This window comes from Furipterus horrens, unplaced genomic scaffold (assembly GCF_987537825.1).
Source record: "Furipterus horrens unplaced genomic scaffold, mFurHor1.1.pri manual_scaffold_9, whole genome shotgun sequence".
NCBI lineage: Eukaryota > Metazoa > Chordata > Mammalia > Chiroptera > Furipteridae > Furipterus > Furipterus horrens.
Genome location: NW_028327179.1, coordinates 25,324,584 through 25,337,101, shown reverse-complemented (window position 1 = coordinate 25,337,101; position 12,518 = coordinate 25,324,584). Strand labels below are relative to the sequence as shown.

Below are 12,518 nucleotides of genomic sequence, written 5' to 3'. Positions count from 1 at the left end.
AGAAAAGAAGATATACAAATGGCTAGTAAGTACATGTAAACATGCTCAACATCATTTGGTTATAAGGAAAATGCAAATTAAAACCACAGTGAGTTACCACTTTGTATTCACTAAAATGTCTATAATGGTGGTGTACAATCCAGTCTATTAGGCACTTAAAATATGACTAGTCCCAATTGAGATGTGCTGTAACTATAAAATACATGTCAGCATTTGGTGAGTTAGCATGAAAAGCTAAAAGCTCATTTAGAAATTTTTTTCTCATTACATGCTGAAATGGTAATATCTGAATAGATTTAGTTAAGTAAAATATATTATTAAAATAAATTGCAACTATTTTCACTTTTTATTATGGGTTATAGAAAATTTGAAATTACATATGTGGTTTCCATTTCTACTGGACATAATTAGTGCTAGGCTTTAATTTAAAGTCTGATAAAAATTCATACAAAGGACTCCGCTAAGCCATGTCCAGACTATAAACCCATGGAAATTGTGAAGTAATTAGTGTGTATTGTTACCAGCTGCTAATGTTGTGGTAATGTGTATGCAGTAATAGAAAACTAATAGGGATATCACATAAGAGGTTGAGGATAAGTTGCTGTTTTTGGCAAGTTAGGCATTCAGCAGTGGTCACCAAATCAGTCTTCAGGAATAAACACTCATATTAGTGAGTCCATACCTAACCTCTCTCCCTGTAGAAAGGCCATTTTGTTCATGAGACTATTGAAAAAGCCATGATGTGGCCATGGAAAGAAGCTGACTGACAGCTAAATAAAATTATCGTCTTGTCTACTGGAGTATTGCTGCAAGTATACAATGGTACACCACTTTGGAAAAGAGTTTGGAAATTTCCTAGGAAATTAAACATACCCTTAGTCCTGACTGGTGTAGCTCAGTGGGTTGGGCATCATCCGGCAAACCAAAAAGTCGCCAGTTCAATTCCCTGTCAGGGTATATGCCTGGGTTGTGGGCCAGGTCCCCCGGTTGGGGGTGCATGAGAGGCAACTGATTGATGTTTCTCACATAGATGTTTCTTTCCTTCTCTTTCGTCCTCCCTTCCTCTCTCTCCAAAAATGAGTAAATAAAATCTTTAAAAAAAACTTATCTTTAATATATGACCCAGTATCCTTGCTATAGAGTTTTACACAAAAGAAATGAAAATGGAGCCCATACAAAGATTTATACATAAATATTTTTAACAACTTTACTCATAATAGCCAAAAACTAGAGAAATTTTTATTTTCTTTTTAAGTAAAAGGCATATACTTCAGAATGGTTATTCTTTTCAGAAACCACTTGTCACTCTAAGTAGTGTGGCTCACAAAATTAGTGTTTAATCCCTGATTTTCTTTCAGGGAAATTGGAAGCAGTGTGCAATAGCATTTGTAATAACAACAGTGTAAAAGTTAAAAATAATCACCGCAAAAGATGCTAATGATGGTTTTAAAAGAAATTCGCATACAAAAATTCAAAATTCAAAACATAACGTGATGTCTTATTGAAAACATTTAATGAAGTTAAAGCTCTTTAATGATTGCATATTCTGTTTTAATGATTTTTTAATGGCCTTACAGTTGAAAATACATTTAAACCCTATTTAAAAATTTAAATCATATTATCTTCTGGACAATTTCTATCCATTTCCCTTTAAAGTAGAAAGCTGGAGGCAGGAGGAAAGCAAGTTGGGTGCCAGTTGCTCCGATTTTAAGGGATTACGAACTGCTTTGAGTTTCAAGCGTTGATGAACTTTCTTGAGTTTAATTGTCACACACACCACACAGGACACACTCATCTTGGGGTAAAATGGTTTTTCATTTGTACTTCCTGGTCATTCAGATAAAATGAGGTGAGTCTAGGTCATGTTGCTTGTTTTTGTTGGAAAACAATAATATTCTTATTGCTCGTTTTGTATATGTTCTTTGTGTAAAACAATCACTAATGCCATTCCACTAAGCTTAAACAGCTGCAGGCATTTGATACACCTGTACTGTCCTACATCCACCGTAATTTGTCTTGTTTGGCCCACATGTAAAAACAGTTGCTATTTAAACTGAATGGAGAGAGACAGAGAGAATGTTTTCTACAAATGCATCTCTCACATGGCCATGTAAGATTTACTCTGAAGCCAATTGAGAAAGAAGAAATAAGTTTGATTAATTGCTTTGACATTGCCCCAATGCTTTTGAGTCCCTGAGGCCTGCACACATTTCTATTTGTTGGGTGCTAACATCACATGGGACAGGAGCAACTTACTTCTCCTGAGGGTAGGCTAAATATGATTCATTTAGAATAGTGAAGGTTGATTAGAAACCTACTCCATTTCATATTACCTCAAGAAAACAATTTTTACACAGCCATGAATGAGCACATTTTTTCCACCACAGACTATCCTGGGCAATCACGGCAGGTAATAAACGTATCCCCATGGTGAATTCAATATGGAGTACATGATTTTGTTACCTACAGAGGAAGTTAAGTGCTAACTAACGACAACAGCATGAAAACACATGCAACAATGGCAAAATTCTGATTTGTTTCAGAAAAACTATTAATTTCCTTGGTACAAAGCCAAGTAAGAACAACCCTTTAAAACTATTGAACCATAAGAGCCATTTTCCTTAAGGATTTTAAATTTGGAAACAGACTCATGAAATTTATAGCTTTAATGAGATATTCTTTGCCTGCAGTCAAGATGAGGATTAGATCATTGGTTTCCCAGCATGACATCTATGTGTTCTTGTGTGCACTTGATATCATCAGGCTCATAATAACACAGACAATATCACATTAACGTTTGACAGGTTCACTTTTGTCTCTTAGGTTACGTCTTTCATTTCCACCTATAGCATACTAAATATCTCACTCTAGAAAATCAGATGTACTCTACCTTTATTGATACTGTCAGTGGAGTAAAAAAGTCACTATTTTCATATGCATGTTTCACGCCACAACAATCAATAGATATGATTTCTAGAAAACAATAGATAATTGAATCAGGTGTTGTATGTGTACCTCTGAACATGGTCATCTTCCTTATTGATACGTAAGGAGCAGAAACTGTGGCTCTCCATGACTCATGGCAGTACCAGAAAGAGGTAGCACCCACTGTAGAATCTACCATCCTACGTTCTGCAATGAGAAATAACATGTGCAGGAGCTCTGAAGGCAGACTCAACCTATTCTGTGCAAAAATCGTTATATTTTACATAATGAAATCCTGTGATTAAGGAACCTAGATCTGTGCAAATGTTTGCACTATTTATCATCTTCAACAATATCAGACACGTAAGAGTGGAGAGGATCCCCATGTACCCTTAACTTTGGCAGCCGTCCGTCTCGAGAGACGATGGTGTAGCTTCTTAAGAGTCTATCTGCACCGCCGAGAATGGCTGTGCAGTCCGACTCGGGAGTGACACGGTATCTGTCTCCTCCCGTGTTGAATCGACATCTTGCGATGACGCTGGAGTGTCCTCTCCAGTGAAGCTGAAGCTACAGAGCCTGGGCAGGGTGATATGGAGGGTCTGCTGTTGCCCATGCAGCAGACCCCCCCCTCTCTTCGCAGCTGAAGGGTCCAAGGGAAAGATGGAGTCAATACAGCTTGGCTTCAGGTGCGCCGCAGGAGTTGCCGGTGTTGACTACAACGTCAAACCGCCTTAGGGACTCCGGCTCCGGATTTTCTGTCAGGGTTTACTCCCTTAGCCTTTCCCCTGAAGAGGTATGCCGCAAGGCAGCGGAGGTTTTTTGGAGTCAGAGTTTTCCTTCTCTGATGTGCCCTGACTGGAAGATCGAACCAGCGACACTTAGCTCGCAGGCCGACGCTCGATCCACTGAGCGTCAAGAAAATTAGTAAGATTTTTGCCATCCTTGTTTTATGTATATATATTTTTCCTTTAGATCCCAGACAGCAATGCTTTTTAACATTTACTCTTCTCCTTTCAACAATTCATTTCTGATTGGATGTGTTCAGTGTTTTTCTATGGCTTATGTGCATTTTTTTTTTTTCAATAATGTGAGACAGTCAGAGGGGTAATATTTTTAGGCCACATTTTTAGTGAAATTCAAAAGAAGATATTTTCTTTGAATTTTTTAAATAATCATGAAGTAAGAAGCAGAAATGATACAGCATCTTGGTCATGTTTGCATTTTTGCATCTTAGGCAGAAAAATAGAACTAATCAGAGCTGCAAATCATAAAGGAGAACAAATTTCAACCTCTAGAGCACTGCTGAACCAAGACATCCAATATCAACAAGAGACAAAAGTGATGTATTCATCAGTGACTTTGAAAATGTATCTTCTTGGTAAAAATCAAATTAATAAATGGAACACCTGTTCAGGATTATGATTCTTCCTGATTATGGTTAGGCTGAATCTTTTTGGCAAGTATTGCTTTGGGATTTGAAATTTTACATTTGATTATGTCTAATTTTTGAAGTCAAGAACAGTCTTATGCAAAAGATTTTAGTAGGCTGTTTGCCTCCAGTTTGTGAGTTCCTTCTTCTCTCATCTCAGCCCAGGTCTATCATCCTGGAGGAACAACTTCTGCTCAAAACCTCTTAACACCTTCATCTTCCCCAGACTCCTCTAAACTCCTTCTGCCTTCTCTCAAACCCAGAATCTCTTTCTCATGAAGTCTCACAGTTTCCTTTTAATTATATTGCAAGAGAGCAGCTGGTAAATACAGTGAATGGCCCTGGCCAGGGTGGCTCAGTTGGTTGGAGCATCATCGTGCACACTGAAAGGTTGTGGGTTTGATACCTGGTTGGGGCTCATACAGGAGGCAGCCAATCGATGTTTCTCACATGAAAGTTTCTCCCTTCCCCCACCCCCTCTCTTCCCAACTCCCTCTCCCTCTCCCTCCCTCTCCTTCCCCCTCTCTCTAAAAGCAATGAAAAAAAATGTCTTGGGCTGAGGATAAAAATTAAAAAAAACCAACACATGGTAAATAAATTCTTCATGAGTGTATTAGTTAGGCTAGGCTAGGCTATGTTGTAGAAACAAACACCCCAGAACTCTCAGCATCTTAAAGGTTTACTTCTCACCTACATCACTGTCTCAGCTGACTTTCTTGGTAGATCTTGGAAAAAACTGCTTCATAAATTTATATGTTCACATTGCAACTTCGCCATTTGAGTTTCTCAGAGAGAGGAGAGAGAGAAAGAGAGAAAACAGTCATGATTAAGTGCTTGAACAGAAGTTGATAAAGGTGTTATGGATAGCAGAGGGGAGCAGCTAAATAAGCTGAGAGGTGGAAATAACACTTCATAATACTGAATCCATATTTGAAGACATGAGGTTTTATTAGAAGTGGTGGGAACAGAGTTTCAGAAGATGAAATAGCAACATGCACAGGTAAAGAGTGTTCAAAGGTTAGAGATGATTCAGCATGTCTGGATCCAAGGGAATGCAGGGCAGGAAGTGACAAGAGCTGCCTCTGGGAAGAGGGAAAGGCTTTAGGGTTGGCTAAGACACTTGGATTTAATTTACAGAATTGGGTATTAAAGTCCGCTAGGAAGAGGAGATAATGGTGATGGCTGTGCAATATTGCGAATGTAATTAATGGCATGAATTATACAATTTAAAATGGCAAATTTCACTTGATATATATTACCACAATTAAAAAATTAATAATGTAATGTAAAAAATACCATCGAACTGTATGGTATGTGCATTATATTGCAATAATTACTTTTAAAAAAAGATTGAAACCTAAAAAGTAATAAAACTATATGAGGAGCTTTTTAAAAAACTGACACTCAAACCCCATCTAATGGTCAATTATATTAAAATCTGTGGGGGTGAGCTGAGCATCTGGTGGCTTGAAAAGTGCTCTGGGTAATGCCCGTGTGCTATTGCAGTGCAGAATCACTGCTGTAGGCAATAAGAAAATGGTGAAGAATTTTAATCAAGGAATAACATGATCAAATTTGCATTTCAGAAACATATCCTTAGGGGCTTATCTGCTCAGGTCCCTCAGCAGCCACATGAATGTGTATACGGCAGTCCCTCTTATCCATGGGAGATACGTTCCAAGACCCCCTGTGGATGCCTGAAACCATGGATAGTACTGAAATATATATATGGTTTTATGGGCATACATACCTGTAATAAAGTTTAATTTACAGATTAGGTCCAGTAGAAGATTTATAACAATAACTAATACTGTAATAGAATAATTATAACAACATACTGAAATAGAAGTTACGGGAGTATGATCTCTCTCAAAATACCTTATTGTACTGTACTCATCCTTCTTGTGATGAAGTGAGATAATAAAATGCCTTATTAGTCAAGACCTTTTACCCTTTACTTAAGGAAAGCACTTTACAGCTTCTTTTTGGCATATCCGAATTGCCAGCATCACTATTCCTGCCCTTTGGGGCCATTATTCAGTGAAATAAGGGGTACTTCAATACAAGCAGTGCGATGCCTAGGCAGTTCATCTCATAATCAAGACGGCTACTAATGACTAATGGGTGGGAGACCCTGGACAAAGGGATGATCTGCATCCCAGGCGGGAAGGAGTAGAACTGTGTGAAATTTCACTATGCTACTCAGCACAGTGCACAATTTAAAACTTATGCTTATTTGCGGAGTTTTCCATTCAATAGTTTTGAACCATGGTTGACGGCGGGTGACTGAAACTGTGAAAAGTGCAACTGCATGTAAGACAGGGACTACTGTAGAGAATTTATTCATAATCACCTGAATCTGGAAACAACTCAAATGTCCCTCAACTGGCAACCCGATAAATTCTCGTCTGGTCATACAGTAGAATAACGGTGAGCAATAAAAAGCCCCGCAGCCTTGACCCATATTAATCCTCTGTATTTCCACTTTCTTGGGCCCTATTTGCCAAGGTAGAATGCACTGTTTCCTTTTGGGCTTGTCTGCTGCCCTGCTCAGCTTTCCTATGCACCTTAGTGACCTCAATCTCCAATTATCACTCAAGCCAGAAACCTCACTGATTTTTCCTTCATTTTTAAAGTTATGATTACATACAGTAAAATGCACTTTTAATTGCAGTTCTTTGTGTTTTGACAAGTGATACAATCATGTAACCATGATCATAATTAAGATAGCGAACCATGCCATCACACTTCCAAATTCCCTTGTGCCCTTCCGTAGCCAACCGTAAATGTCTCTCCCCACCTCCAACCTCTGGCAACTGCTAATCTGTTTTCTGTCCCTTAAGTTTTGGCTTTTTTCTAGAAAATATCATATAACTGGAATAGTACAGTATATAGCTTTTTGAGGGGGGCTTCTTTCACTTAAAATAGTTCACCCGTGCTGTTTCATGTACTAGGATTTCATTCCTTTTCATTGCTGAGTAGTGTTTATTGTATGGACATACTACAGTGTGTTTACCCACTCACCAGCCGAGAGACATCTGAGTGGCTTCTAGGTTTTGGTGACTATAAATAAAATTGTATATACAGATCTTCGTTAAGGACAGACCTTTATTTTCTCTTGGGTAGATGGCACGGAATGGGATTGCTGGGTCAAATGGGAGCAACTTTGTAAGGTGCTACTAAAATATTTGCCAAAGTGGTTTCATCATTTTACATTCCCACCAGCAATGTGATGGCCATAGTTATTTCACATCTTCACATTCTCACTAGCACTTGGTATTTTTTGTTTTCTTTTGCTTTGTTTTGATTTATCTTTAGCCAGATTTTAATTTGCAATTCCCTAATGATGAAAGATATTGAACACTTTTTAATGTGCCTATTTGCCATCTGTATATAATCTTTGCTAAAGTATGCATTCAAATTTTGTGTCCATTTTTTCTATGAGGTTGTTTTCAAAGTCATTTTTGTAATGTCCTGACTGCCTTTTCTATGACCAAGGAGGCAGTCAGTTTTTCCTCCATTTTCTTTTTCTATCAGGAAATAGCCTTCTGGGTCCTGCTTTCTGGAACTAGTGGCATCCCCTTGTTAGAGTTCTCTTCTAGCCACCTGCCTTTACCCATTTGAGGCCATTCTCTCACAAAGCTGATGTTTCCAAATCCTCCTCTTCATCAATGCAGCTTTGGGCTCTTGTGCATGGTCACTTTTCCCCTCTGTTCCCCTAAATATCCTTTCCCCCTCATACTCCCCTTCCATGTGAAGGTTTTCCTCATAAGTCTGGAAATCTTGGACTTGCTCATACTTACAGAGGGGGCACTCTGTACACGGGGCAGCTTTAGGCTGGTGAGCCTCACCTCAGGAGGCTTCGCTAGATGCCAGCACCTCTGTGACTTTTTTGTGTGGCTGTTCATTTCCTGTAGGAAGAACGCTACAGCCCCCACCCTGGACCATGTCTCAGGACAGACAGTGTGCCAGGGGTATGGGAGCCAGGGCTCTAGCAGGGCTAGAGAGAGACTCATGGGCCCGCATGGAAACTCACTCAACCTCATGGTCAGTGGTCAATAGGAAGCCTCCCCTCTGTCCCTCTGTCTGGAAACTCTGGTTTACTTTGGGCAGGGAATGAACTCCTCTTCTTTAGCTGGAGGGACCCTGACCTGACTGGGCAGGTTGGGGAAGTACACCTAGACGTCTGTTCCTTATCCATGCTCTTTTTCAGGTCCACACTTCACTCCAGCTTCCCACCATGCTTAATGGTCCCATTTCTTAAGTTTTTGTGGGGTTTGAGACATGACCTAGTCTGATCTCATCCCCATTTTCAAGCCCCTGGGTCTCCTCTTCCCTGCTTAGCTAAGAGTCATCAGTCATCCTGCTCTCTTCCCATCGGTCCAAACTTGGACTTCATTTTTAACTTGTCCATGTGATTACAAATCCTTTTATTTCTTTATTGCAATTTCACTGGTTGTTGCAGAAGCAGCAGAGAGAAACATGGCTTCAGTCTAGTGTTTTAAAGAGAAAAGTCAGCCCTAATTTTTACATATGATTTTTCACAGGAATGTTGCAAAATTTCTTAGTCACATACGGTTAGTTTGTAAAGAATAAAAATCCACCCAAGCCTATTTATGTAAAAGACAATTTTATGTGTGAGTGCAGGGATTTCTCACAGAATCCAAGTGCCAGAAAGCCTCAGACAGGCTTCCACCTATTTTTCTTCGCTAGTCTCCACTCCTGGCCCCTCTGTGTGTGTGTGTGTGTGTGTGTGAAAATCCTCTCTTCCTGAGTACTCATCATCACATGTCTTAAATGAACCATAACAAGTCCCTGACCTAACTCTAGGAACTTCTAACAAATTCTACAGTCTCACATGAGGTAACCTGACACAGATCTTATGTCACATGGTTCCCCACATCCAATCAGCTGTGGGTGGACAGTGGTAGGCTACAAACACAGTGACAGTTGGAAGGAGACATTTCTCCCAGACCAGGGTCACTAAGACTTACCTGCTACATGAAGATTAAATAAGTATAGTGAGCATGAGAGATATTAAATAACTTCTTTTTCTCAAATAGTTTCAAATGTATGACTATGCTCTCCACTGTATCCTTTATAATTCCATTAAAACCTTTTATTCCCAAATAATCTTAAAGCTATTACAATCTAGCAAGAATAGAAAAATGAAAGCTAGTAATATTATATTAGCCAAGTAGCTCAGGGAAGCTACACATAGTGATGGAAACTCAAAGCATGAAGAATATAACTTGTCTAAACAGGCCCTGAATAGGAAAATCAATTGATATTCAAGGTCCTAGGCCAGAACCTACAACTTGATGACTGACACTCAGAGCAAGACCTGAAGCTTCTTAATGTGACCAGAACAATGTTAAACTAAACATCTACAACAAACTATAAGTGAAAGAAAAATATAAATAAAGCTTTCCATATGAAATTATTAATAAGTAGTTCTATTGAAAAGTAGATCTAAATATTGGGAGGGAAAATAAAATATAAAAGAAGAGGCAAAATCTATATAAAATTTAATTTAATTTTAGAGCTACTGTGACTTTGGATCCAAGCAGCTGAGGGTAAGGAGTGAATACTATTCCTAAGAATCATATTTTCAATGATACTATATAACGACATTGCAAGGACAAAATGATGTAGTTTGAGATACTAAAGATGATACAAAACTAGGGAAATAATCGTTGATTTAAAACACTCATGCAACATTGGAACCAATTAATTTTTTAAAAGATACAATCTAATGGAATGCTATTCCCAAAATTTTCAGACTAAAAACGTTAGATACAGGTTGGTCTTTAAATATTCTAAACACATTCAGGGAAGATACATTTTTCTGACTTGTAAAGGTTTGCATTTTCTGCAGTTCGCTGAACAAAATGTCTCAGCTCTTGGTGTCCACAGTTTATATTATAAAACATAAAAGAAGTTCTGAGCTTCCCTTGAAAAAAACACCACCACCTACAAAACCCTCTTGCTCTGTACTCGTTCAATACCTGGTTATGTCTTCCCCTCCTGGTTTGCTGTATCATGATTCATGAATCACATATACCCTTTGAGAAACTGGGCTGGAGTTAAAGGCTAGAGAGACACAGAGGAACTGGCCCTACAGGGTCACAGGAGAGATGTCTGGTAGATAGTGATCCATTCCTCACAGGAAACCACAAAAGGCAGGACCCTGTTCTTTGATTGATGGTGGTCCTGTGTGGAGGAGGGCAGAGGAAACACCTGTAGCCACCCCTTCTGATCCAACACAGCCTCAGAAAGATTCTTTAACAGGGCTCAAATAAATACCCAGGAACCATGCATGCCTACTTCCTATAGAGCCCCGATTCTTTGCATTTCATCAGTTCTTCTAACTCAGGCTTGAACTGCATAAATGAAATATTTTTCTGCTGAGATTATCCTTACTCCTCAGGGAAAAGAGTGAATTCCCATTGGGTGGGGCTTGGGTAACACATCATTACTACCCACTGCAGCTTGGTTTCTCTCTTCCAGCAAGGTTGAGACTTTCTTTTCCCTCCTAACGTGCATAAAGGTAACCATGCATGACCATCAAGAGAATTCATTTCTACCTACTAACCATCCAGGCTAGTCTTTGTTACAGACAGACCTACAACTCAGACTGTTCTTCTCTGCCTGTGGTTCTTATCAATATCAAAGTCCTCTCATGGTTTAATTTTTATTTGTATTAAAACAGTCACCACCCATTAGGAACATGGCTATTATATAAGAGAAAAAAAATATCGGAGCTATTCCAGAAACACAGAATCCACAAATGCTTATTGAAGCTCAGCTCTGTTAAGGTAGATGTGTTAGAATGGAAAGCAAAATGATACCAAGACCTCTAGGTAATTGTGGGAGATCAACTCTTAAAGTTGCTCCTGTCAAAGAAAACAGCTGGACATTTGTTGAAGGTGGCAAGACAGATCTTATTCAGGGTACTGTAGTAGGAGAAAGACACTTCAGTATAAACTTAGTTCAACTCCCTGAAACAAAAAACAGGATGCCTTTTAAATGCTGAGTGTGATAATGGAAAAGTGCGGAAGGAAGTTGTGAGGGGAATTTGGTCAGTGTGATTAGGCCATCTGTGTCTGCTAAATGGTGCTTATTGAAGTCAGGCTCCTACCCTCCCACAGACAATGGGGGACAAGGACTCTATCCTTCATGATGATTACATTTAAAGGAATGGCTCCCAGGTCATTTAAGAAAGACATTCCTGGGTTGCGGAAGACACATTTCAGAGGGACAGAGAAAGATTTACAATTGCAAGTTTTCTAAAGTAAGTGCTCTATGAAAAGGGAGTCAGATTTTAGCTAGTAGAAACTATAAATTTTCTGAGCTTTCTCAGGCAGCCATTTTAAGGGGCTGGGATTATCTTTCTAGGAACACAGCCCTGAGTTGATAGAATTTACTCAAGTCTCTTAGTGTGGGTGGTGGACAAAGTCATTTGTATAGAGTCTTGCAGTTCTTGCCACTATGATTCCTAACTCTTGATATCCATGCTTCTCTGTAATTCCCTCCCTTTGAGTGCAGGTGAGAGCTATGACTTGCTTCTAATCAACTGATTTCGACAAAGACGATGGAGTGAACACGAAGACATTTATATAATTACATTATATAAGATGGTAGCACACATCTTGTGAAGAGACTCTCTGCTTATTTGTTGGTTCTGATGAAAGGAGACCCAAGTGGCAAGGAACAGCCAGCGAGAAAATGGGGCCCCCAGTCCTGCAACCACAAGAAAATGAATTCTGCCAAGACCCTGATTGGAATGAACCTCTTCCCAAACAGTCAGATGAGACCTATCCCCAGACGACACCTTAAATGCAGCCTGGCAGAAAATAAAGCAAAGTGCACCCTGACTCCTGACCCACAGAAGCTGTGAGACAATAAATGAGTGTTGTGTTAAGCTACATTTGTGGTGTTTTGTTACACAACAAGAGATAACTAACACAGTCAGTACTTCCAAAAGCATGTCTAGTTGAACACTTTTCTCATATCACGAAAATAAATGGTTTCACATCCAAATCAGTTTGGGGAATGTTGCTTTTTAAGTCCTCCACCACCCTGGACAGTCATGGTGCATTTTGAGAAATACAAAGAAGAATCTTTGTTAAATCAAAGTTAACCATTTTTTTTTTCATTATTG

The 12,518-nt window shown here is 39.2% G+C and overlaps 1 protein-coding gene across 1 annotated transcript in view; it reads left to right on the top strand.

Moving 5' to 3' along the window:
- PHF14 (PHD finger protein 14) overlaps nucleotides 1–12,278 on the top strand; it is a 184,636-nt gene extending 172,358 nt beyond the window's left edge. The window contains exon 19 of the mRNA XM_090287178.1: nucleotides 11,903–12,278. Coding sequence (XP_090143304.1) covers nucleotides 11,903–11,926 — 24 coding nt within the window. The 3' untranslated portion in view covers nucleotides 11,927–12,278. The remainder of the gene's footprint in view (nucleotides 1–11,902) is intronic.
- The last annotated feature ends 240 nt before the right edge of the window (nucleotides 12,279–12,518 follow it).